Genomic DNA, 27,945 nt, shown 5'->3' with positions numbered 1-27,945 from the left:
CCCCTTCTGTTCAACATTTATGTGAAGCCGCTGGGTGAGATCATCCGTGGCTTTGGGGTGAGATACCATCAGTACGCTGATGACACCCAGCTGTACATCTCCACCCCAGGCCACCCCAATGATGCCCTTGAAGTGATGTCCCAGTGCCTGGAGGCTGTGCGGATCTGGACGGGGAGGAACAGGCTCAAGCTCAACCCTTCCAAGACTGAGTGGCTGTGGCTCCTGGCATCCCGATATAGTCAGTTGACTCCATCACTGACTATTGGGGGCGCATCGACCCGTGCGCTCCCACAGAGAGGGCCTCCTCAGGGTGCCATCAGCCAAACAATGTAGGCTGGTGAACCCCAGGGGGAGGGCCTTCTCTGTGGGGGCTCCTACCCTCTGGAATCAGTTGCCCCCTGAGTTAAGGAGAATCCATGACCTCAATGCCTTCCGTCGTGCCCTTAAAACCCATCTTTTCCAGCAAGCCGGGCTGGCTTAAGAAGAAATTTTTAAATTCTTTTAATTAGTTTGTGATTTCTTAACTTTTGGGCCAAATTTATATATATATTTAACTGTTTTTAATATTTGTATTCTATGTTCTTATCTTGGCTGTACACCGCCCTGAGTCCTCAGGGAGAAGGGCGGTATATAAATTGGAAATTAAATTAAATTAAATTAAATTAAATTAAATTAAATTAAATTAAATTAAATTAAATTAAATTAAATTAAATTAAATTAAATTAAATTATTAAATTAAATTAAATTAAATTAAATTAAATTAAATTAAATTAAATTAAATTAAATTAAATTAAATTAAATTAAATTAAATTAAATTATTAAATTAAATTATTAAATTAAATTAAATTAAATTAAATTAAATTAAATTAAATTAAATTAAATTAAATTAAATTAAATTAAATTATTAAATTAAATTAAATTAAATTAAATTAAATTAAATTAAATTAAATAATTAAATTAAATTAAATTAAATTAAATTAAATTAAATTAAATTAAATTAAATTAAATTAAATTAAATTAAATTAAATTAAATTAAATTAAATTAAATTAAATTAAATTAAATTAAATTAAATTAAATTAAATTAAGGTTGGGCCCACCCTGTTGCTTTTCCAAAAGGCCCTAAAAAGCTGGTTTTGTCAACAGGCCTGGGGACCGTGAGTGGAGACTGAGCCGATCAAGTGGCTAATTTGATTGTGTTGCTGATGCCATGGGGTGGGTGGGGGGGTTTGAATATTTTTTTTAAATTACATGGTGGTTTTTTTAAATGTTGTAATCTACCCAGAGTCACATATGTGTGAGTTGGGCAGCTATATAAATTTATTTAATAAATAAAATAGAATATTTAACAATTTAGCCATAACTTCTAATTATGATAACAGACTAATTCTTCTGTTGTTACTTCACTTTTTTGAATATTTTAGAAGAAGGCGTCCCCAGATAAAGATCCTCTCTTAGATGGTTAGCCAGGGGTCCTCAAACTTTTTAAAGAGGGGGCCAATTCACGGTCCCTCAGACTGTTGGGGGACTGGACCGGCTGGGTGGGCGTGGCTAGGTGGTCATGTGACTGGGCAGGTGTGGCTAGGTCATGTGACTAGGTGGGTGTGGCCAACTTAACAGTCCATTAAACAATGCACACAAATTAAACGTTAATTTGTTTTGTTCCTGGGGGGGGGGGGTATTTGCTTTTGTTTGCATGTTGCTCTTTTGATTGACTTTTCTTTTTACTAGATCATTTTTTCAGTTGTTTAGGAGTCTAGTGGTCCACTTCAGAAAACTCAGTTTTGCAGCAATTTTTCTCAGCTCCAAGGAGCTTACAAGTCTGTGTGTGTGTGTGTGTGTGTGTGTGTGTGTGTGTGTGTGTGTGTCTCCTCTCTCTCTCTCTCTCTCTCTCTCTCTCATTCTGTCTCTTTCTCTCTCTTTCTCTCACTGTCTGTCTCTCTCTCTCTCTCTCTCTTTCTCTCTCTCTCTCCCTCTCCCCCCCCCCTCTCTCTCTCTCTCTCTCTCTCTATCTATCTATCTTCTGTAGGCGGGGGAGGTGAAAAATGGGCAGTTTTTGCCAGTGGTGAAATCTGAACCGGTTTACTACCAGTTCACTGGCTGCGCATGCGTGCTTCGTGGCAAACGCACACTGTGTGCGCGCATGCACAGTGCACACCACACACCAAATGTGAGGTGCGTGTGCATGCGTAGTGCACGCCAAAAGGAGGCATGTGGTAAGTAGAACAGCACGTGCAGGGGGGTGAGATCAGCTGTGGTGCGCGACCTTTTTTTTTTACTTTTAAAAGCATTTTTTTACAACCTATTCGGGCGAATAGGTTGTAAAAAATTGCTTTTAAAAGTAAAAAAAGGCTCTGACGATCGCGCAGCTCTGCTGTGATCGTCAGAGCCTTTTTTTTACTTTTAAAAGCAAAAAAGCAAAACGTGCGCATGCACAGAGGGTTCAAAACACATTACTTCCTGGTTAAATAAATAAATAAAACTGGGCGGGTGGGTGGAGCTTCACACCATGATCACTACCGGTTCTCCAAACCACTCGCCATGATCGCTACTGGATCAGGTGAGCCGGTCCAAACCGGGAGCATTTCACCCCTGGTTTTTGCCCATTTTTTGGCCTCCTGGGGCATCTGTGCACCCCATTTTTCACCTCCCCCACCTCCAGCAGCATTCTGCAAGCAAAAATTGTTGGTTTTACCTTTCAGTTCCAGCCTGCAGGGCTCGTGAAGGTAAATCCTGCGCTCAGCTGAAGGGTGGGCGGGGCAATGTGGGCAGGGCAGACTCGTGTTCCTGCATGAGCCGGATTAATGGCTTCGACGGGCCGCATGTGGCCCACGGGCCGTAGTTTGAGGACCCATGTGGTTAGCACAGCAATCTACAAAGGACATGGTATTTCCCTAGTAGGCCCAGTTGGCTGTTCCCAAAATAACACATGTCAGATTGCTTGTGAAGCTGTTGTAATGTGCTATTGGAGATGGTACCTAAGTTGTTGCTGTCAAACAGTTGTGATCATTTGTGAAGTTTTAATGTCACTCTACTATCTGAATATCCCTTTCCTTACATATCCATAACAATACAGTTCCATCCCTTCCCAACGATAGGCAGGTTGCATAACCTTCTATTGAAAAAGACTACAGACCTTTTCCTATACAGTGTGGTAATTCAAGGCTACAAAAATCACACACCAGGACTTTAGGGTCATGCTGCCATTGTATTTCAGGTGGGTGGGTGGGTCTTCTCCCTATTATGACTCCCTTGAACCAAATTGCTGTTTTATCCCATCTCTGCTCCAGGGTGATCAGCTATGAAGAAGGGAAAGCTTTAGCAGAATCATGGAATGCAGCTTTCTTGGAATCTTCTGCTAAAGAAAACCAGGTAACAAATATATTTTAAATCCCATTTTTAAATAGAGCAAAAGAGAGAGGGAAGAACCTCAAGGGCCTATAAATATTATGATAATTATTAAAACTTGTATGTTGCTCAACTCTCAATACCTCTGGACAGTAATACAGAGCAGCTTTCAATTTAATTCAGTTTTGTATAGCAATCTGGTCAAGTAGTTTATGGATTTGTGCTTTATTTTGTTTTTATGGAAGTCTTTTTGCTTCTATTTTTATTTATATTAGAAGCGAATATATGCCATGGGATTTAAGAATATTTATTTTCCATGTAGTTCTATTTTTCTGTTTATTGCAGCAGCATTCCTGTCTTGTCATAAACACACTTGTTTGGTTACATTCATAATTTGATGCTATTCCACAATAGACATTTAGCTGGAATATATACAGAGAATCACCCATTCTCCACAAAGGAGGGAACAGCAGTCAGGAATGGGTTAACTCCGTCTGTTAGCTGCTAGGACTGAGTCTGCAAAACTGTTAAGCCACACCTCTTCCTGTTGCTTCCCAGCTCTTTAGACTCAGTCTAGCTGGACAGATGTGTTTTAGAGAACTCCCATTCCTGACTGGGTTTTCTTAAAAGCTAATTCAACCTAATTCTTCAGCGAAGGTTCCTACCTTTGGGAAATTAATCTTCAAGATTGTTCCAGCATCAAGGGCGACTTAGCCCAAGCCCGCTGAAGGGTGCATGGGCAGTGAGAGATCTGCCGGCTGGCAGATCTCCAAGCAGCGTTCACGGGCATGGCCCTGAACAACTAGCTAGCTGGGGATCGGAGGATTCCTCCCAGTTTAAATCCGGAGGCAATGCCCACAAGTCTTGGCTCTGTAGTGCTTGCCTGGAGAGTGCCATTGACCGGATCGGTTGAGGCAGGGCCCACGAGCTTTTGCTCCGTAACACTAGCCAGCAGGCCATGGCTGTTCTGTCCCCGTCTCCACACACACACAAACACAGTCAGCCGAGGGTTAAGGAAGCACTTGGCACGCACACAGGTTGTTATCTAAAACTTGGCAGCTATACGAGCATCGACTGCCAAGGGCTTTACTTCATCAGATAAACAGAAAATACATACAAATTGCAAATAGTCCAGTTCCAAACAAGAAACCTTTCGGCAGCTTTAAGCGTTGTTCAAGTGACTAGCCAGAGTTAGTTTTTGTCCGTCACAGAGTCTTAAATGGCCACCACACTCTCTTATATAGTCTCTGGGGTGTGGTCCAGTGACTCAGTTATAATCCCTGGCACGCCTCCTTAACTGCTGCAACCGTTTATCACGCCTTCGTTGACGTGGATCCAGGAACGACAGATCACCTCCCTCACTCTCATCGGAGACACCTGGCTCCTGACTAATCTCCTCTTCCTCGGCCGGCACTTGAGGCAGTGCCAGAGGGGAGGGGCCTGGAGAGGGAGGCCTGGCCAACTCCTCTTCTTCATGTTTGGAGCCTTCTTCCTCTGATGAGATAGGCTCGGAGGGCGGGGCCACAACACTATCCCCCACCGCAGGGCCCTTTCCCCGGGTCTGACGGTCGGGATGGGGTCGGGACGGGAACTGTTCGTGAAAAGCCCGTACCAGGTCAGGGGCCTGAAAGGCAGACGCATCCACCCAGGTGAAATCCTCGGGCCCGTACCCCTTCCAGGCGATGAGGTATTGGAAGCGCCCCTTCAGCCAATGGGAGTCCCGGATGCTGTCCACCTCGTACGTCGAGGTGTTGTCCTCGTCGGCTGCGGCTGGGGGGGCAGGCGTCAGCGGGCGGTGGAGATGGCTCGCGGGGCCCTCAGGGACCAGGAGGGACCGATGGAAAACGGGGTGGAGCCGCATGGAGCGGGGTAGAGTCAACCGGTAGGCCACCGGGTTGATGACCGCCTCGATAGGGAAGGGACCGATAAAGCGGTGGGCCAGTTTCCTCACCGGCCGGTCCGTGGGGAGGTGTTTCGTGGACAGCCACACCCGATCTCCAACTTCCAGCGGTGGCGTCGCCCAGCGGGCATGATCGGCGACCCGTTTATAATCCTCTTTCGCCCGGATCAGCTGCCGCCGCACCAGTTGCTGCACCGCCTGCAGCTCTGAGAGGAAGTCCCGGGTCTCAGGAACAGGGGAATCCAAGATTGTCAACGGGAAAAGCCGTGGATGGTATCCAACGTTGGCATGGAACGGGGTCATCTGGGTGGAGGTGTGTTGGGAGTTATTAAAGGCGAACTCCGCCAGGGGAAGGTACTCGGCCCAGTTGTCCTGCTGCTGGTTGACAAAACAGTGGAGGTACTGCTCCAGTATGCCGATGACCTTCTCCGTGCCCCCGTCAGTCTCCGGATGGTGCGACGATGACAGGCACACCTGCACCTCCAGCGCGGCCATCAGGCTTTTCCAGAAGCGGGCCGTGAATTGGGCCCCGCGGTCCGAAACCACCCGGTACAGTAGGCCGTGGAGGCGGAAGATATGTTGCAGGAACAGGCGAGCCGTGGTGCGGGCCCTGGGCAGGCCGTGGCACGGGATGAAATGTGCCATCTTCGTGAGCGCATCCACCACCACGAGGACGGTCGTGAATGTAGCGGACGGGGCAGGTCCATCAGGAAGTCCATGGAGATGGCTCCCCACGGTCTCTCCGGTGTCGGCAGCGGCTGGAGGAGTCCAGGAGGGGGGCCGGACGCGGCTTTGGCCTGTCGGCACATCACACAGGATGTCACGTACGCGTGCACGTCGTGCCGTACCCGAGGCCACCAAAAAGTCCGCGTCACCAGGTTCAAGGTCTTAAAGAAGCTGAAGTGCCCCGCCGCGGGGTTGTCATGGCACTGGTTCATGATGAGGGCTCGGAGCGGACTTGTGGGCACGTACAGCCGACCCCGGTGCCTGAGCAAGCCCTCCTCCACAGTCCATGGGGACGCGGGGCCGACGTCCGCTTTCCGCTGCTGCGACCAGTCATCCGCTGGCAGCACCATCCAGGGGGGAAGGGAGTCCTTGGGGCAAAAGTATTCCGGCTTACGGGATAGCACGTCCGCCCTCTGGTTGAGGCTGCTCGGAACATACGTGACATGGAAGTTGAACCGGGCGAAAAACAATGACCACCGGATCTGCCGCTGGTTCAACTTCCTGGCCGTGGTGAGGTGCTCCAGGTTCCGATGGTCCGTCCGCACCTCCACCTGGTGTTGAGCTCCCTTGAGGTGATGTTGCCAAGCCTCGAACGCGGCCTTGATAGCCAGCAACTCCTTTTCCCAGATGGTGTAGTTGCGCTCAGAAGGATTGAGTTTCCGGGAGTAATAAGCGCAGGGAAAAAGAGTGCCGCCATCCACCGGAGCCTGTAGCAGCACCGCCCCAATCGCCACATTGGACGTGTCCATCTCGACAACGAACGGACAGTGTGGATTGGGGTGCCTCAGGACCGGCTCCGTGACGAAGGCCTGCTTGAGGATCTCGAAGACCTGCTGCTGCGGGGCCCCCCACTGGAACGGGACCTTCTTCTGAAGGCGTTGGGTCAACGGCAAGGTCAGGGTGGCGAAGCCCGGGATGAAGGTCCGGTAGTAGTTGGCGAATCCCAACAGATGCTGGACGTCCTTCACCCGACATGGGAGTTCCCAACTGCGCAAGGCCTCCACCTTGCGCGGGTCCATCGCGATGCCCTCGGGGGTGATGATGTGCCCGAGGAACTCTATGGAAGACTGGAAAAAGTAGCATTTCTCCAACTTCGCATAGAGCTGGTGCTCCCGCAGGTGCTGCAGGACCTGGCGGACATGCTGGAGGTGGCTTTCCTGGGTCCGGGAATAGATCAAAATATCATCCAGGTAGATCACCACGAACTGGTCCAGCATGTCCCGGAACGCGTCGTTCATCAAGTGCTGGAAGACCGCGGGGGCATTGGTCAACCCGAACGGCATGATGGTATACTCGAAGTGTCCGTACTGGGTGCCGAATGCCGTCTTCCACTTGTCCCCCTCTCGCACGCGCACCAGGTTGTAGGCGCCTCAGAGATCGAGCTTAGTGAAGATCGAGGACTCCCGCAACCTCTCCATCAGCTCCAGGATCAGCGGCAGGGGGTAGCGATTCCGCACTGTGATGGCATTCAAGTGCCGGTAGTCGCAACACAGGCGTAAGTCCCCTGTCTTCTTCTTCACGAAGAGGACCGGGGCCGAGAGCGGGGAGGTCGAAGGCCAGATGAACCCACGGGCCAGGTTCTTTTCCAGAAAGTCCCATAAGGCGGCCAGCTTGGGCTCCAACATGGAGTACAGGCGTCCTGAGGGCAGGGGTGCATTGGGCCTCAGGTCCACCGCGCAGTCGTAGGGTCGGTGCGGGGGCAAGCGGTCCGCCTCCTTCTCGCTGAATACGTCAGCAAAGGACGTCAGCTCCGGAGGCAAGGAGACATTCGGGGCGGAGACGTCCTGGCCGGCACAGGTGTGGCGGAGGTGGTCGACACACTGCAGGCTCGGGAACGAGATGGCATTTCTCGACCATGCCACCTGAGGATCGTGCGCCCGAAGCCAGGCCATCCCCAGGACCAAGGGAAAGTGCAGGTCCGCCATCACGTAAAACTGGATTGCCTCCTTGTGGTTCCCAATGGCGAGGCGCAAGGGCTGAGTAGAGGATTTGATGGGCCCTGCCACGAGTTCCCGCCCATCGATAGTCTCGACCCGCAATGGAGGGTCCACCGGAACCAAGGGGACTTTGTAATGGGCCACAAAGGCCTGGTCCATGAAGTTCGTGGTGGCCCCCGAGTCCACCAGCGTGTGCACCTGAAGCCCCTCCGACCGGTTGGCCAACAACACCCGGGTGTTCAAAATCAAGTGCTGAGGGGGCTCACAGTCCACAGCCGCCGACTCCGGCGGGGCATGGTCACGTGCCTGGCCCAGGGTTTCCCCTAGGCCAGGCCTGGCCCGTTTCCCGGCTGGTCACGCCGAGACTCCGGAACAGGCTTGAGCGCTCCACGCCGCTTCCTGGGACACGAGGCGGCAAAATGTCCAGCCTCGCCGCAATAGAGGCACAACCCCCCTTGGCGTCTCCGCATCCGCTCCTGGGCCGTCAGTTGAGGTCTGGCTGCTCCGAGCTCCATGGGCTCCTCAGCTGTCGCCACAAAGCGCGGTGTGGTCCGGGGCGCTGTCGGTGCGAAACGCGGGGGTGCCGAAGCTGTCGGTGGTTCCGGAAGGGCCCGACGGGGCCGTTGCCATTGAAGGCGGGCGTCGATGCGCAGGCATTGAGTCACCAGCGCGTCGAGGGTCTGTGGCGCCTTTACACGAACCAGCTCGTCCTGCATCTCGTCGGAGAGGCCGTCCTGGAAGGCATCCATTAGCACCGCCTCATTCCAAGCCGAATCCTGGCCTAGAAGTCGGAACTCCGCAATATAGTCCTGCAGGGGGAGTTTCCCTTGGCGGAGGTCCTTGATGCGCCTCGCTGCCGTCTGCACCCGGAGGGGGTCTTCAAACATGGTGCGCAGGTGTTGCAAAAAGCCCTGATAGTCCAGGAACAAGGGGCTAATTTGCAGCAACAGGGGTGTGGCCCATCGGGCGGCAGAGCCAGAGAGGGAGCTGATCACAAATGCCACCCGATCCTGGTCCTCTGGAAAGTCCTCCGGCCTCATCGCCATGAAAAGTTGTCATTGTCCCATGAAGGCCGGGAACATCTCCTGCTGCCCAGAAAACCTAACTGGCACATTCACTGGGCATCTCGGATGGGGAGGGGGAGGAGGGGGAGCTGCAGGAGCATTTCCCAAAGCAAGTTGAGCAGTTAGCTGTGCCACTTGCTGCTGCAGAAGCTGATTGGCCTCTAGCATATGCTGTACCTGCTGCTGCAGCTGTTGGTCCATCATGGGTTAACGATGGTTTGTGTTTGGTGATGGACAAGATGTTCTGTCCCCGTCTCCACACACACACAAACACAGTCAGCCGAGGGTTAAGGAAGCAGTGGGCATGCACACAGGTTGTTATCTAAAACTTGGCAGCTATACGAGCATCGACTGCCAAGGGCTTTACTTCATCAGATAAACAGGAAATACATACAAATTGCAAATAGTCCAGTTCCAAACAAGAAACCTTTCGGCAGCTTTAAGCGTTGTTCAAGTGACTAGCCAGAGTTAGTTTTTGTCCGTCACAGAGTCTTAAATGGCCACCACACTCTCTTATATAGTCTCTGGGGTGTGGTCCAGTGACTCAGTTATAATCCCTGGCACGCCTCCTTAACTGCTGCAACTGTTTATCACGCCTTCATTGACGTGGATCCAGGAACGACAGATCACCTCCCTCGCTCTCATCGGAGACACCTGGCTCCTGACTAATCTCCTCTTCCTCGGCCGGCACTTGAGGCAGTGCCAGAGGGGAGGGGCCTGGAGAGGGAGGCCTGGCCGACTCCTCTTCTTCATGTTCGGAGCCTTCTTCCTCCGATGAGATAGGCTCGGAGGGCGGGGCCACAACAACGGCAAAGTGGCTTGGTGGCCATTTTGGAACGGGGTAAGACTGCGCCAATTGCAACGAGTGAAGAAGCTCAGAATGGAAGAGGTTGTTTCCAGCATAGCCGATCAGTGTGGCGTCAGCCAGCGTTCATGCGCCAGCTCTGAGACTCTGAGCCAGGGGGGCTTCATTGCCACTTTTATCACTCATTAGAGGGCAGAAGCCAAGGGCTGCCCCCCCCTCTACCTCCAGCAACCCCCCCTCTCTCTCGACGCCATATGGCTGTAAACCGAGGCAGAGGTGACTGGAGTCTTTTAATAAGGCTGTGGGCTTTCTGTGCTTAACATCAGAGCAGCATCAGGGGAATTTTTCCTGATCGGCCTTTGGCTTAGAGTCCTTTCTGGGATTCCATGATGGCTTCCTCCAGATCGGGGCGGGCCCATTCCAGGTCCAAAACGGGCCTTATGGAGCAAGAGAGCGAACACGTGGCTGGGCCTTCCGACTCCAAAGCTTCAGGGCGGAGTACTGAGCATTTGCAGGCCAGCAAAGGCCCTGAGAAGGCCTCCAAGGCTTCTCAAAGGGCGGATAATCAGAGGCACAAAGCCATTGAGCATACTATACAGAAGGCTCAAAAGGAGGCAGCGAAGCAAAACAAGAGCCCCCAAGGTGAGGAGCCTTCAGGCTCTCAGATTACCTCTCCAAGACAACTTCAGCTGCCTGTTATTCTGAAGGAGCTTCCTCCAGTGGCATGGTCTCCTGATGACGGCACTGAACAGGCTTCACTACTGCCCAGCACCAACGAGTTGCTTTTTGGTGCTAGGCCAGACCCAGATCTACCTGAACTGGCTTGGGAACATCCTGTGTAATGTAGAGTGACCTCGGCTGAGGCAACCTTTACCCCCACTGCCGCAGGCCTGTGGTTGGACTAGGGCAGGGATTTACAACTCCCATACAACATGGCTGCATTAATATTGGAAGCCATTTCTCGTGGCATCGCTGTAGGGTTGCAGCAGAGGTCAGCATCTGTAGCATCTGATCTGCCTAGGTCCCAGACATTTCACCATAAGCCAGAGTTGATGGGGGGGGACCCATATTTCATGGATCCGGGATGTTCAGCAGCTTCATCCAGTCAAGCCTCTCTTTCAGGAGAGGAGATGCAACGTGATATTGATTTGTCTGACGATTAAGGCAGTATGCCTGACCAGCCGGCCTTCGTAGGGTTGTTTCGACCTCACTTGTTTAAGTCCTTACTCCATAAGGCTAAAACCACTACCCAGCAAGGATCGGTCCTGATGTGGCACAAGAAGCTTCTGAGCCGGCAGATTCTTTATTTGCTGAGCCTACATTTGAGTCGGAAGAGGTTCCAGCTCCCAGTCTTTTTCTGGACATTGTGAAATGGTAATGGTCCTCTCCTGGCTCAGGGCCAAACCTTAGTGGTTTGGACAGGCGACTATACAATATGGGATCAGACCTTACCAAGGTTCTTCAAGTTCCCACTATTGACGCCCCAGTGGTGGCTTTTTCATCACAGTCTTCTTTACCAGGACCACCGGAGGAGAGCGTCTGGCCTGAGGATAAGAGAGCAGAGCAGCCACTTGTTAAGGTCCATCAGGCTTTGGCCTGGGCTGTCAAGTCAAGTGCAGCAGCATCATTTTCTAACAGAGCTTTGCTGCTCTGGTTAAGGCAATTGCAAGATCACCTACCGGTTGCCGACACCAGGTCTCACCAGGACCTCAACAAGATCATTGCTTCCTTGGAGTTTTCTGCTGATGCTACGCTTGTCACTGCGTTATTTTATTTACCAGCTGAGCTCATTATTTCTGGACTATCTGACTCTCCGTACCTTGCCAAGAATTGTTATCAGAAGCTACTACGCATGTCCATCCTCCCACATTCCTTCACTTGCTTCTCACCTCTCTTTCCTTTGTTCTCCTGCCAGCAAGGTCCGTCTTGGACCGGCAGGAAAATTATTTTCAAAAATGTAACAATTAACTTTTCTTAGTTAGTGAGGTGTTTTATTTTCTTTATAACAAATAAATGAGTTTTATTAGAAACCTTCCTCGAGTTTCTTTTCAGATTATTGACAACTTGGATTAAGCCACAACCCATCTCCTCTAAACCAGGGTAATTAGTCCCAGAGCCAAACATGGGATTAATAAATGCCCTGACAACTGCTAGCACGAGGATGGTCTGATTTATGGCTTTTTCCTTGTTTTTGTTATTTCTGATAAGAGCGCATAGGCAATTAGTTTTTAGCTACTGAGGTACGCTAATTATATTGCTAAGATGCCGAAACAGAAGAAAAAAGGAAAAATGAAGCACAGAGCTTTATCCTCTTTGGAAGAAGAACAGGAGATAGTAACGCCCTCAAGATTCCAGCCTCTTGCTACGGCTACGCAATTGGAACAAGAAGGTGCCATGGGTGAAGAAGATCTGAAAATGCTTTCGGAAACACATCAAAGGACAGATATCAGAACAGCTGCTTTTGAAGATAATGAACTGCGACTGAGGTCGGTAGCTTCTTCTTCTCAATTTGCATGCTATGAATCTATTCTACCAGAGCCCACAGATTACGATGTGCATGGTGCCAGGCCAAGAAAGTTTCCACAAACGGCAAAGCTTTTTCACCCCCACGCAGAGAGAGAAGTAATTCATTACTCTTCTCAAAGCCCTGAGCTCACCCAGCGTGAGATGGCCATCAAATCCTATCGTGAGCATGTAAAATATTATGAAAATGAACTGTCTCGATTTAAGAGAGATTTGTTTATGCTTGAGCATGATAAGGAAGAATCCCGTGACTTAAATTTTTTAAAAAGCGCCATATTGCCTTTTTCTCCAGAGCCAAAGACACTCCCCCTGGTGGATCCTGTGTCAGGCCAATTAAGGCAAAGAGCACTGCATACGTCACATGAAAGTCTCCCTGATCAAGTTACATATAAACATGCCACGTCTGCAAAGCTGCCCAAAGGTGCAGCACCATCTGCTGGCGAAAGTAATTTACTACAGGAAGCTGAAATGCCACAAGTGTTTCCACAGGCCCAAACTCAAACACCCCCTGGTGGTGATGGTGCCTTTTTAGATGGAACACAGGCAAACTTTATGCAGCAAAGGCAAATGACTGCATCTCCAGCAGGTCATGCCAATATTGCAGCTCAAGCACAAATGGCAACTGGAATACAGCAGATTCCAGTGCATCAGCCACAGCAGCTACAAATGCCTGCATATGTGCCCCAGCCACAAGTGCAAATAGGGCCACCTCCTGGCCCACCTCCAATGGCACAACCAAGACCATTTTTAGGTCCACAACAGGCACAGCAAATACCACAGGCATTTCTGCCAGCACAGCCAGCATACCAAGTGCAGGCTCCTCACCAGGCATTTTCTGTCTCTCCACTAACTGGTGAGTCAAAACTAAAAATGTCTGAACTCCACGGTTCGAGATTGAAACCCGGTGAACAAATTGGAGGACATTTGACCAAACTGAAAGGTCTGAGAACAGAATTGAGAGAAAGAGGCCATAACATTGAAGATATTCAAATGATCAGCATCATTATTAACTCTTTGAATTATGAATGGAAAGATGCTGTTACAAAAATTAACCAAGTCCCTATTGCTCAACGCACAGTGGACAATGTCTGTAGACTTTTAATTGAAGAAGAGGCATTCATGTTGGCCACGCCACACTTGAGAGGACCACCCGCATCAAGAGCTCCAGCTAGGCGCCCCTTCCGAGGAAGAACCTACGCTCCAAGGATGCCAAGATGCAACACCTGCAATCGTGTGGGACATGCCACCCGGGATTGTCCCCAACGAGTTCCAGCTCCCGTCACGTACCAGCCCAGAGGAACAGTTTCCAGAGGCAGAGGCAGAGGCGGAAGACAAGGTCGTCGTGGTCCCCGGCGTGATCCACAAACTCCACTCGCCACATTGGCTTTAACCAATGATCCACAACCTCAACCAGAGTACGACAGACGACTCCTGTGGACTTTGGACAGTGGTGCAGCATTGCATGTTACCTACAGAAAGGAATTTTTCACAGAAATGCACGAGCCTGAACCAGAACTACGTGAACTTTATTCTTTTTCAAATCATCCTTGTCAGGTCAAAGGAAAAGGAACTGTTTATGTTGAAGAGCTCGATGCATTCATTCCTGATGTTTATTACATACCAACAGCAACCAGCAATTTGCTTAGTCAGTGTCACTTGTCTAGAATGTTAAAGTTCCAAGTTCACCACCTTGAAAAAGCAAGTTACATAGTTAAAGATGGAGATATTGTTGCTGAAACCATATTAATTGGTGGTGTTTATTACTTAAAGCCAAAGCCTAAAAAACAAACACAGGCAAGTATGCAGACTCCAAAAAGGCAGAGCACAGGCCCAGAGAGAGATGCTCCAGTGAGAGATCCTGTTGCTATTCCTAAGGCTCCTAAAGCCAACAAAAATAGAATTGGTAAACAGGTTGCTCAGAGCAAGCCTGAGGTTCCGCATAAAAATGTTAATGTTGAAAATTCACTAACAGGTAAACCTTTGCATTCCAGGTGTATCCACAAATGGCATAGAAGATTGGGGCATGCCAGTTTCCGTGTTCTTAGGAAGATGCCGGAGTTCGCAAAAGGTTTGGATCTAAAGGGGTGTAAGGTGTTTTTTGGATTGTGCTGTATGCAAGAAGGCCAAATCCAAAGCAGCAGCCATTCCCAAACACGCTACACGCCTGTCAACACGCATTTTTGATTTGGTTCACATTGACATAGTTGGTCCATTCCCGCCATCATTTGGTGGTAGAAAATATTTTCTAACAATTGTTGATAATTACTCTAGATATGGATATGTATATCCTATGAAAGAAAAATCAGAGACTTTTCAGATCTTTAAAGACTTTGCAACCCTTGTTTCTACCCAACACCAAGTTCGCATCGCCAGAATCCAGAGTGATCGTGGTGCCGAATTCATGTCTCAGCGTTTCCAGGACTGGATGTGTAAGAATAGAATTATTCATCAGACTTCACCCCCTGACACATCGGCTCACAACGGAGAGGTACTGCAAACCATGATGCGTTGTCTTCTAGAAGACGCCAATCTTGATATGATATACTGGGGTGAAGCTATCAAGTACGCAAATTACATTGTCAACCGTACTTGGAGCAGTGTAACAAATCAGACTCCTTTCTTCATGTTGTATGGCTACAAGCCCGATCTTAAAAACATCCATATTTTTGGTTCATATGCTATGGTGAACATTCCCTTAGCTCAAAGAAGAAAAGGAGATCCAACAGCAAAGAGACTGAGATTTATGGGTATTGATGATAATTCAAAGTGGAGCAAATTTATTGACTCTAAACATGCAATTGTGATTTCCCAATCTGCTAATTTTGAAGAAGATATTGACTGGTCCAGGATTCATTCCAATGATCCTGGAGTTTATTTTTCCAGAGATGATACTGCTGATGCTACGCAGATTGATGATCAAGATTCCACTGATTCTTCTCAACCCGATGTTCCGTCTTTGCAAGCCGCGGATGCTGACGCTAGCGACGAAAGTGAGGACGAGGACGAAGCAGAAGAAGACTGGACAGTTGTTCCGAGATGTTCCAAGAGGGCCACAAAAGGGATCCCTCCACAACGATATTCTTGGCAACTGACAAAAGCACCCTTGCCTTTGATTTGCAATGTCACACTTCCACCTGATAATTTCACACAAATCAAGCAGCTCCCTGATTCAGAGCAAGACAAATGGTATGAAGCAATGCAGGCTGAAATGGACAGTCTAAAGAAACTTAAAGTATTTACACCTGCAAAACCTCCAGCAAACAAAAAGGTCATTGGCACTCGATGGGTCTACAGAATCAAAAAGAAACCAAATGGTGAGTCATTGTACAAAGCCAGACTTGTAGCTCAGGGTTTCGCTCAACGTTATCCTGAGGACTACACAAATACCTACTCACCGACAGTCAGAACTGAGAGTGTAAAAATTGTTTTAGCAACTGCAACTATCCTTGGTTTAGAAGTTTTCCAGTTTGATGTTGACACGGCTTATCTACATGCAGACCTAGACGAAGAGATCTACGTGAGAAGTCCTCCAGGGTTCCGACAGCAAGAAGGGGATACCTGGTTCCTAAACAAAAGTCTCTATGGTCTGAAACAATCTGGTTTAATGTGGTATTTATGTCTTACTGACATACTAAATTCAATGGGCTTTATTAAGTCCGAAACTGATGAGTGCGTGTTCACAAAAAGATCTAACAATGCATATGAGATAGTTCTTGTTTATGTTGATGATATTGTTTATATTGGTCCAAATAAGCAAATGAGTGAAATTTTTGCCAAAGCTTTGCAGAGATACTTCACATTGAAATCATTAGGTCACATTAGCACTTATTTAGGTGTTCAGATTGAAAAGACACAGAAGGGGTTTAGTCTTTCACAAGAAGATAAAATTGAACAAGTTTTGCATCATTGCAACATGAAAGATGCTAACACAACAAAGACACCCATGCAAACAGATTTTCACAACTTGACACAAGAAGAAAGTCCTGAGTTCGAGGATCAAACACTTTATCGTTCAGTCATTGGGTCACTATTGTACATTAGTAGTTGGACCAGACCCGACATTGCACTTAGTGTTAATCTCTTATCTCGACACGTAGGTAAGGCAAAACAGTTTCATTGGACATGTATTAAGAAATTATTGAGATACCTAAAATACACCAAACACATGAAATTATTGTTAGAACCAACACATACTGATTATGCAGAATTATGTTGTTATGCAGATTCTGATTGGGCAAGTGATAAGAAATCACGTAAAAGTACTTCAGGTTATATGATGTTCTTAAATGGATGTCCTGTTTATTGGCAAGTACGTAAACAGAATTTTGTTTCCTGTTCATCTACTGAAGCTGAATATGCTTGTGTTTCAGATGCATGTAATTCCCTAACTTGGTTTGATGCTTTAGTCACAGATATCTGGACACACCCGATCCGACCAATCACCGTGATGGAAGACAATGAATCGGTGGTTTATATTTCTGAATCTCATTTTACAGGTTCTAGGTCCAGACACATTGACATCCGTTATCAAAACATAAAACATTTAGTGAAAAAAGGTTTTGTCAAAATGCAATATGTATCTACACATGATCAAATTGCTGATATGCTCAACAAACCACTTCCAGCAGCTCAACACGAGTATCTGCGTGAGAAGATGTGCCTTATTTGATGATGAACTGATATTCGCTCAACTGGCAAAGAAGGGGAATGTCACTGCGTTATTTTATTTACCAGCTGAGCTCATTATTTCTGGACTATCTGACTCTCCGTACGTTGCCAAGAATTGTTATCAGAAGCTACTACGCATGTCCATCCTCCCACATTCCTTCACTTGCTTCTCACCTCTCTTTCCTTTGTTCTCCTGCCAGCAAGGTCCGTCTTGGACCGGCAGGAAAATTATTTTCAAAAATGTAACAATTAACTTTTCTTAGTTAGTGAGGTGTTTTATTTTCTTTATAACAAATAAATGAGTTTTATTAGAAACCTTCCTCGAGTTTCTTTTCAGATTATTGACAACTTGGATTAAGCCACGACCCATCTCCTCTAAACCAGGGTAATTAGTCCCAGAGCCAAACATGGGATTAATAAATGCCCTGACAACGCTAAATGCTTCCAGGTTCATGGAGAAGGCCATTGGATCTTCAGTGACAACTCTTGTGGCTGCGCCAGTGGCAAGCTGATGCCAGAACCAAGTGGCACTTGGCATCATCGCCTTATGCAGGCGATCAGTTGTTTGGCATTTCACTGGATCCCATCATGGTGGAGTCCAGAGACAAATGCAAAATCCTGCCTAGCTTGTCCCATCGGGCTGAGTCTCGCCCAGCCCCTTATTTTCGCCCAGCTGCCTTTTGAGGAACAGACAGCGGGTATGAAGCTTCTCGGGCTCAACGGACATTTTCATTCAGGCAAGGGTCTGGTCAGGACAGACGAGGCAGACAGGGGCAACGTTATCCACCCAGACGGTCCTTTCGGGGTGGGAGGGGTCGTGCCTTTTGATGCTCAAAATGACTGCTCATCCAATCCTCCCATAGGAGGCCGGCTGGTGTTATTTGCCGACCAGTGGAAGGACATCACCTCGGACACTTGGGTCAGGGAGATGGTGAGTTCAGGCCTCTCCCTGGAATTCCTCTTCAGCCCTCTGAAACTATTCATCTGCTGTCCTGTGTCGCAAGATCGGACACGGAGGCGCCTCATGGAATCGGCCATAAAACATCTGTTGGACATTCAGGCCGTTCAACCGGTTCCAGAGGCGTAACACGCTCAGGGATTTTATTCCCAACTGTTCGTTATTCAAAAGTCCTCGGGGGGCTGGAGGGCAATTCTTGATCTCAAGACTCTGAACTGTCACGTTGTTTATCGACAGTTCAAAATGCAGTCTCTCCAGACCATCTTGGAGAGTGTCAGAAAGGGCGACTTCCTCATGTTGGTGGACCTGACAGAGGCTTACCTTTATGTCCCCATCCATCCAGATTACCAACAATTCCTCAGATTTCACTACGGGGAAAATCATTATTAATACCGGGCGCTGCCTTTCAGACTGTCCTCTGTCCCCAGGGTGTTTACCAAACTGATGGCTGCCCTGGTGGGTCATCTCCACACTCTTCCCATAAGAATACAATTCTATCTGGATGATATTCTCATTCAGTCCAGTTCACACCATCTGGCGGAACAGGACTTGATTACCACCATTCAAGTTCTTCAACAACACGGGTTTTCCATAAACCTGGCCAAAAGCCATCTGATCCCCTCCACTCATTTGCTCCATCGGGGGGCAATAATAGATACGGCAGAGTCAAAGGTGTATCTGTCTCCAGAGCGCCAAGCAAGTCTATGGGATGTTCCGCTCCTCATCTGCTTCTCTCACAGATTCTAGGAAAGATGGTGTCCTGCTTCGGCATCACTCCTTGGGCACATCTCCACAGCAGGGCTCTGCAGTGGTTTCTTCTGCCGTTTCAAAGGGCGCGCCAGAACACATCATCAACAAGAGTGCGGGTTCCTCAGGAGGTTCTTTCTTCCCTCAAATGGTGGAGGTCAGAGGCCATTTCCAAGGGTTGCTGGTTCCAGGAGCCTCTCAGGCTTATCCTGACAACCGATGCCAGACTCTTCAGCTGGGGAGCTCATCTCGGTCAACAGATGGTTCAGGGCCATTGGTCCCTGGAGGATCTGAGTCAAAACATCAATTGGTTGGAGCTCTGGGCTGTTCACTTGGCTCTCAGAAGTTCGAAAGAGGTAGTGTCAGGACATGACATCTTGATTCTGATGGACAATGTGGCCACCAAGGCTCACATAAATCGCCTAGGGGGAACCCAATCCTGGACCCTTATGCAAGAGGCTGAACAGATGGGCCTTTGGGCTGAATCCCATCTGCTGTCTATCCGAGCAGCTCATATAGCGGGGGGTGGCGAACGTCAAGGCGGATTGGCTCAGCCGAGTGTCAGTCAACCAGGCAGAGTGGCATCTGGATCCGTCCCTGTTTCAAGAACTGACTGTCTGCTTCAGTCTTCCAACTGTCAACCTGTTTGCCACCCGGGACAACCGCCAGACCCAGAGGTTCTTCACCAGGTTCCCGACTCCGGGAGCAGAGCCAGTGGATACTCTTCAGAGCCCTTGGCTGTCGGGACTGCTTTATTCCTTTCCTCCGCTCCCATTGATTCCCAGGATCATCTGGAAACTTCTGGAGGAGGAGGCGGAGCTGCTACTGATCACTCCCCATTGGCCCAGGTGTCCTTGGTTTGCGGACTTGGTGACCCTATCAGTAGCTTGGCCCTGGAGGATCCCTCGAGACAGGATATCCCTCAGCCAGGGGGCATTGGTCCACCTGGAACCCCAGTGGTTGCAACTGACCACCTGGCGATTGAGCAGGGCCTGCTGAGGGGGGACAACCTTTCATCCAGGGTCATCAAGCTTCTCGTAGGGACTCCACCAACCGTATATATAACGCCACTTGGAGGGCGTTTTGCAGTTGGTGCAGGAAATGGGGTCTGGCTCCCACTGAAACCTCTGTGGCACAAGTTTTGGACTTCCTACAAGACGGGTTAGATGACGGTCTAGCCCCTAATACTCTTCGATGTCAGGTAGCAGCCTTGTCATCCGTTCTGACATGTGGTTCCAGAGAATCCCCATCTGATTGTCCATCAGTTCCTTAGAGGGGCTGCTAATCTGGGACCTCCTGTAGTACATCGCTTTTCCACATGGAACTTAAACAAGGTCTTGAATGCCCTTACCCGGGGTCCTTTCGAGCCCCTTCAGGAAGTCAGCTTGCGCTTCCTGTCATATAAGGTGGCGTTCTTAGTGGCTATTACTTCCACTAGGAGAATATCTGAACTGGCAGCCCTGTCAACCAGGGAGGACCTATGCGTCTTCCATGTTGACAGGGTTATTTTACGCCTTGACCCAACTTTTCTTCCTAAGGTCAACACATTGTTCCATAGGGCTCAGGAGCTTGTATTGCCCAATTTTTTTCCTGAGCCGTCCCATCATTTGGAATGTACTTGGCATACTCTAGATGTGCGGAGGGCTCTCCGTATCTACCTAAAGAGGACCTCCTCCCTTAGGAGGACGGAAGCCCTTTTCGTCTCATTTCAGCTGGCAACCCTAGGTTGCAAGGTTACGTCATCCACTTTGGGGAGGTGGATTTGGGCTTGTATTGCTACAGCTTATGAGGTTCAGGTATTACCAGTCCCGAGACACATCACTGCCCATTCTACCAGGAGCGCAGCAACTTTGGCAGCTTGGGCTACCCAGGCTTCGCTGGAGGAGGTCTGCCGGGCCGCTACTTGGTTGTCCCTGTCACCCTTTATCCGCCATTATAAGATGGATTCCCTGGCTTCGGCGGAAGCAGCTTTTGGCCAGCGGGTGCTCCAGGGATTTTTTTCAGCACAGGGGGCCCAGGATCAGACTTCTCCCTCCCAATAGGACTTCCAGCTTTGGTATGTCCCATTCCTGACTGCTGTTCCCTCCTTTATGGATAAGGGGCGTTGGTCTTACCTGACATGCCCTTTCTCGGGGAGGAGGGAACAGCAGTCAGCCCCGCCTGGCTTTTCCGTCTGGCCCTGGGGTTTTCGGGAGAGATGTGCACTGTTTTTGTCTTCACAGTTCAACACGTCAGTCTGCATTGACACCTTCATAAAAAAGCTGGGAAGCAACAGGAAGAGGCGTGGCTTAACAGTTTTGCAGACTCAGTCCTAGCAGCTAACAGACAGATTTAACCCATTCCTTTTTTTTTCTTTTTTCTTTTTTATTGCAAAAGTTTTACAATTACATTTTCACCCCTTTCCCCCCCCCTCTACCCACCCCAAACTTCCCAACCTCCCTATCCCTCCCTAACCCTCCCCTCCCCCCGGACTTCCACACAATGTACTTATATCAGGTAAAAAACCCCCCTTGATATAAAACTTATATAAAACTTGAACCCCTCCCTCCTTGTAAATTTTCATCTTCATTACACTAAAATATTTCTATCTTAGGATATTATTTTCAATTAAAAGCTATTTGGTACTTCCTAGTTTGATATTTGTTCTGAACATAATCTATCCACTTTTTCCATTCCCATTCATAGGTCTCTTGTGAACAGTCTTTTAAAAATGCTGAGATCTTCGCCATCTCTGCAAAACTGGCCATCTTCAAAGTCCATTCCTCAATAGTGGGCAAAACTTCATTCTTCCAATATTTACCTATCAATAATCTTGCAGCTGTTATCATGTACAATATCAACTTTATTTCACCCTTAGTAAAACCCTTAACTATACCCAATAAAAACAATTGTGGAGAAAATTGAATTTTTTTCTTCAAAACATTCTGCATGACCCACCAAATTTTTATCCAAAAAGCCTTAACTTTCCTACAAGTCCACCAAACATGATAATATGTAGCATCTAAACAATCACATCTGCAACATTTTGGCTGAACATTGGGGTACATACACGACAATTTTTTGGGGTCTAAATGCCATCTATAAAACATTTTATAGAAATTTTCCCTCAGATTCTGCGACTGTGTAAATTTAACATTCTGGACCAAAATTTTTTCCCATGTTTCCAACATCACTGGCTCCTCAAAATTTTGTGCCCACTTAATCATACAGTCTTTAACCAGTTCAGTTTCTGAATCCCTTTCCAACAAAACATTGTAAAGCCTTTTGATATGCATTGGACCTTTCTCTTTTATATGTCTAACCAATTCTTCCTCATGCAACATAATACCAGTTTTTTGGTCCTCTCTCCATCTCAATTGTAATTGATTATATTGTAACCAAGTTAAGTTAATCCCTTCGTCCAACAGTGTCTGTAGTGTCTTCAACTGCCATCTGCCCGCATCTGTAAAAAGAACCTCTTTGTATAAAAACCCCCCGAGTGACATTATATTTGTATTCCACATAATATGACCAAGATCCAGCCATAGCGGTATTTTATAATCCCATTTGAATCGGTGCTTCTTCCAAACTCTCATCAAAGAGTCTCTAAGTATATGGCTTTTAAATACTTTATCCACTTTGTTATCATAAAATAAGTAAGCATGCCATCCAAATTCAAGATCAAAACTTTCAATATTCAATATTCCAGTCTTTTTCCTTCCAAACCAATCACTTGCTGAAGTCAAAGCTGCTGCTTCATAATATAACTGTAGGTTTGGAAGTTTAAGACCTCCCCTTTCTGGAACATCTTGCATAATTTTCAATTTCACTCTCGGTTTTTTCTTGTTCCAGACAAACTTGTTCACTCCAGTTTGCCAGACTTTCAGTTGCTTATCGCTTTTGAGCACTGGAATCGTTTGAAACAAAAAAAGAAATCTTGGCAAAATGTTCATCTTAACTGCTGCTATTCTTCCAAGTAAAGACAGCTGCAGTTTTTCCCAAGTCTCCATATCTTTCTGCACCTCTCGCCACAAAACCTCATAATTATTTTGAAACAATTTCATATTTAATTCTGCAACCTGAACTCCTAGATATTTTACCTTTGGTACAATCTCAAAACCTGCCCTCCTTTCAAGCTCATGTTTACGATCTTGTGTCATATTTTTAACTATCATCTTAGTTTTTTTCTGATTCAATCTAAAACCTGAAACTTTACCATAGTCTTGTATAATGTCCTTCATCTGGATTATTGATTCCATTGGCTGTGTTAGGGTAACAACCAGATCATCTGCAAATGCTTTTATTCTGTAATCCTCTTGCCTTATCGTTATACCTTTCAAGATATTAGAGTCCCGTATTGTATTTAACAAGACTTCTAGTGTTAAAATAAATAACAATGGGGATAACGGACATCCCTGTCTTGTTCCTTTTTCGATTTTAAACTCTGTTGTCAAGCTTCCATTAATAATAATCTGTGCCTTTTGCTCTTGGTAAATTGCTGAGACCGCCTGTATAAATTGGTCCCCAAAGTCCATCTTTTTTAAAGTCTTTAATAGAAAATTCCAATCCACTCTGTCAAAGGCCTTTTCCGCATCCAAAAAGACCAGCACTGCAGGTATCTGTTTATTCCTCTCAAGATATTCCAATAAATCTATTACTTGCCTTACATTATCCTTCATGTATCTACCCTCGATAAATCCCGCTTGGTCATCATGAATCACCTTTTGAATTACTGGCATCAGCCTGTTGGCTAGTACTTTTGCATAAATTTTATAATCAGTATTAAGAAGAGATATTGGTCTATAATTCTCCAGTTTTTTAGGACCTGCTTGTTCTTTTGGTATCAAAGAAATATATGCTGTTGTCCATGATGGGGGTATTTTACCCCCTTGTTGAATATAACAAAACAAATCTCTAAGTTGTTCCACCATTTCTGTTTGCAAAGTTTTATAATACACTGCTGTCAAGCCATCAGTTCCAGGAGCTTTAGCTGTTTTTAATTGTTTAATTGCCGCCATTATCTCCTCCTCTGTTATAGGATAATTCATTCTTTCCTTTTGTTGGTTTGTAATTTTTGTGACTCTTTTATTATCTAAATATTTTTCTATAAGGCCATTCTGCACATCATCTTTAGCATATAGTTTAGTGTAATAGTCCACAAAAGCTTCTTTAATTAATTTTTGTTGAAAAATTTCTTTCCCTCCAATATCAATATTATCAATAGTCCGTGTACTCTGCTTTTTTCTTAAAGTGTAAGCCAACCATCTGCCCGGTTTATTGGCATTACAAAAAGTATTATGCTTCGCATATTGTAAATTTGTTGCAACTTGTTCCGCCATAAGCATTTGAAATTGATCTTTCAGAAGTTTTATAACACCACGTATTCTTTCATCTGTTGGGTTTTTAATAAGTAGCTGTTCTTTATTCTTTATTTCTATTTCCAATTCAAGTCTTCTCTTTTGTCGATTCATTTTGTGTTTAGAGTTCATGTAGATAAGCACCCCTCTCATATATGCTTTGCTGGCATCCCACACAATTTCGATTGGGGTACCTTTATTCAAGTTTATTTCAAAAAATTCTTTCAAGTGCTTTTTAAGTTCTATTATGTTTTTTTCATATCTGAACAAGTTTTCATTCACTCTCCAAGAACGTCGTTCAATCTTACCCATCTCAATTTCTATCCATACTGGGCTATGGTCGGACAAAATTCTTGGAAAAATCTTTGTTCTTTTTGTCTTAACAAGTAAATCATCTGACAACAAAATAAAGTCAATCCTAGAGAAGGATCTATGTCTATCAGAAAAAAAAGTATAATCCAGTTCTTTTGGATTATGTATTCTCCAAATATCTTTTAATTCCAGGTCTTCCTTCATATCAAAAAAAGTCTGTGGTAGTCTAATCCTGGATTTCGCCAAACTCTTTTTATCTAATTTAGAATCAATTACTCCATTCCAGTCTCCCATTATTAAAATAGATCTATAGTCCCATTGCAATATTTTGGTATGTAACATTTTATAAAAATGATCCTGTTGTTGGTTGGGAGCATAAATTCCAATCAAAAGAATTTGGCCATTCACCGTAAGCAATTCGATTGCTATAAACCTACCATCTTCATCTGCTTCTATAATTTTAGCTGTTAATCTTTTATTTACATAAATAACCACCCCATTCTTTTTTTGCGAGGTTGAAGATATAAAATGTGTACCTAATTTGGAATTTATCAAGTATTTTTGATCTTGAGTTGTGATATGAGTTTCTTGTAAACAAATTATATCATTATTAAATTGTCTCAAATATGCAAATAACTTCTTCCTTTTCTGTGCCAAGTTCAACCCATTCACATTCCAAGATAAACACTTAATCGTCATCTTTATCTTTATAGAGCGACGAGCAGAATAACCGAATATCTTCCGGAATCTTCGGTCTCGCTCCCCCCATGGCTCCAATCTCTTGTGTGGTACTTTTAGCTCCCTTTTTGTCTTGTCTTTCCTGTTGTTGTTGCTTTTCTTTAAGTTGCTTAGATTTTGCACGAGTTATGCGCTGGTCCTTAACCTCAGCCATCCGAACCGGATCCAAGATTGGGGAAGATTCCAACAGGGGCTCATCCAAGAAACCTCCTTCCGCACCCTGCGTTTCCACTAGCTCCACCTGTTTTGGCTGTTCTTGCGGTTCTTGTTGAAGTTGCTTCTTGTCACTCTCCTTAATCTCCAGAACTGTAGATGTACGTGGAGATGGTGTTCTTTCTTTAAAAATAGTAGTATAAAAATGCTCCGCCTTCTCCACAGTATTCAAACGGTGTCTTTCTCCCTTGTATTTCAAAATTATGCCAGTTGGGGCGTCCCATCGAAATGGTATCTCTTGTTTTTGCAGTTCTTTTACAAGAAAGCCAAAATCTTTTCTGGCTTTCAGCATTTTAGGTGGTAGTTCCTTGTAGATTCCAATTTGTGCACCCCCCACTTGCACAGAAGTAAGAAAAGATTTTTGCAGGATATCATTTCTTATTGCTCTATCCGTGAAGTATATAACCACATCTCTAGGCAGTTGTCTTTGTCTGGCCACCCAAGAATTCACTCTGTAAATTTTGTCTATTTTGTAAAAGACCACATCAGGATTAATTTTTAAAATCCTTGCCAGAGCATCAGCACAAATCTGTCTCAAATCCTGTCTATCATCCTCTCTGATTCCTCGTAGCCTTATGGCAAATTCCATTGCCCTGAATTGCATCATAACAATTTCGTTTTCAACTCTCTGCATTTTATCATCAACTTCAGAAATTTTATAATCATTGTCTTTCATCTTAACATTGACTTCTGATTTAAGTTCATCCACTTTAGAATCAACTTTAATAATAAATTCTCCAAGGCCAGACGCCACCTCTGATATTTTTTTAGTCACCTTGCCATAATCCTGTTTCACCATATCTTTAATTTCATTAATTTCCTGCATGATTTCCTGTTGAGATTTTTGAAGTTTATCATCTATTTCCTGTTGAGATTTTTGAAATTTATCATCCAAAGCTTTAGAAATAAATTCTTTTAAATGTTCAATATCAAAATCTTTTTTTTTGAGTCTGTATCTGTTGAGCAGGAGGAAGCTGTGTTTCCTTTCCTTCCTGCTTCTTTGAAGCCATCCTGCCACGTAGGCTAGTTTTTCTGAAAAGGGGGGTTCTTTTTCCTTTTCCACCTCCACAGAGACTTCTAAAAAAGTCCCCCAGGTTTAGTCAAATAGAGACTGAAGTAAAACAAAGTCAAATTATAAAAAAAGGGAATTTTTCTTTAAATGGAGCAACTTTGTAGCAACTTTGTAACTTTGTAACAAAGCAGGATGACTTCGCAAATCCACTCTCACTAGCTCGTTAGCTCAAATGCTGAGCGCCATGTTTTTTCCAAATCACTTTCACTCACTCGCTTTTCCTTTTAAGTTAAAAAGTCAACAAAGCACTAATACTTGCGATTCAAGTTTCTAGATTCAAGTTGGTATTTCCGCTGCTTATTAAGGTTGGTTCCTTTCACTTTAAACGTTTGCTGCAGCCGGCTTGTTCTGCTGATTAGCAGAAACGTCCCATGCCGCCCGGAGTTTCAGCAGGTTGGAAGGGAGCCACGCCTGTTTCCTCCCCAGAAACAATTCCCTGGGGGGTTACAGGGGCTCAACCTGTGCCCTGCTGTCTCTTCTCCTTCAATCTTCAAGATTTCGGAGTTTTCGAGCCGCTCCTCGATCGCGGGGCGGCTCTACAGGCGGCGGGGCTGGCGGTCTTTAAAGAAACACCGCCGTCGCCGAGGCTCGCAAACCGGAAGAGAGTTAACCCATTCCTGACTGCTGTTCCCTCCTCCCCAAGAAAGGGCGTGTCAGGTAAGACCAACGCCCCTTTTAGAAAAGTTGTTATATCTATGTTGTAAGTCATCTTAGTCCTTTCTGCTGTATTGATTTTGTTTTTACAGTGCCCTTGAGAAAGGAAAACATTTTCTAAACAGACTTAAATAAGAATTTTGTCCTGACACTTGGGATCCCACCCCCCCACCCTGGTTTTCTTTTTAAATTCACTTCCATACTTACCTTCTTCCATTATTTCTCTAGCCGGAACTGCTAGTTAAATGAAAGGAATTCTCAGTCTTTCTGCAACCTACTAATGACCCTTTTTCATGGGGGAAAATTCAAGATTGCCATGTGTTTGACTTTCATAAATTACTACATGCTACCCATTTCAGTCACCAAAACTATTGTGAAACTGTTGCAGACATCAGAAACTGAATATAGTCAGTATGACGTCAATTGGTTAAAACTGTTTTTAAAAAAGTAAAAGAGGAGGTTGGGTGAGAATCACTACAGGTAATCCTTGAGTTACAACTGTAATAGAGCCTACCAATTACATTTATAACCTGAGGATTCGTTAATTGGATCTCTCAGCGTCTCAGGAACCGTCTGTCTGAAGCTGGGTAAAGCACGACACACACAAGGAATCGGCTAATACAACCCAGGGTTTAATCTCGGTTAACGCAACGGTGTTACAGAAAACACTGGCGCCGTGACTTCAGCTCAAAGACGGAGTTAGCTGGCTGCTCGGTTGCTGCATTTTTATTGGCGTTGTAGATGAGTTACAGCTGTAGCATATTTGAATATGCCGCCTGCTTCCTCTCCTCCCATTCGCAGGGCTGAAAATGCCGGTGGATGATGTCATCAGCTGTCATCGCCGCTGCCGCTTTAGATTGCCCATTTCCCCCACCCTGGTTTCTTATTTCCTATACCGTCCATCACCTATCACCATCAATGTGTTTCCTATATGCGCACCCCCCTC

General features: G+C 46.0%; 1 protein-coding gene across 1 annotated transcript in view; it reads left to right on the top strand.

Moving 5' to 3' along the window:
• The window catches only part of RHEB (Ras homolog, mTORC1 binding), a gene marked incomplete at its 5' end in the record, with an annotated part of 111,210 nt that overhangs the window by 70,676 nt on the left and 12,589 nt on the right, over nucleotides 1-27,945 (top strand). The window contains 1 exon segment of the mRNA XM_070944743.1: nucleotides 3,289-3,370. Within this exon segment, the coding sequence (XP_070800844.1) occupies nucleotides 3,289-3,370 (82 nt within the window).

The sequence above is a fragment of the Pituophis catenifer genome, unplaced genomic scaffold (assembly GCF_029215685.1).
Source record: "Pituophis catenifer annectens isolate HBS135680 unplaced genomic scaffold, rPitCat1.0.hap2 SCAF_5, whole genome shotgun sequence".
NCBI lineage: Eukaryota > Metazoa > Chordata > Lepidosauria > Squamata > Colubridae > Pituophis > Pituophis catenifer.
Note: the sequence above shows the minus strand (reverse complement) of the source record. Positions and strands in the feature narration are given on the sequence as shown.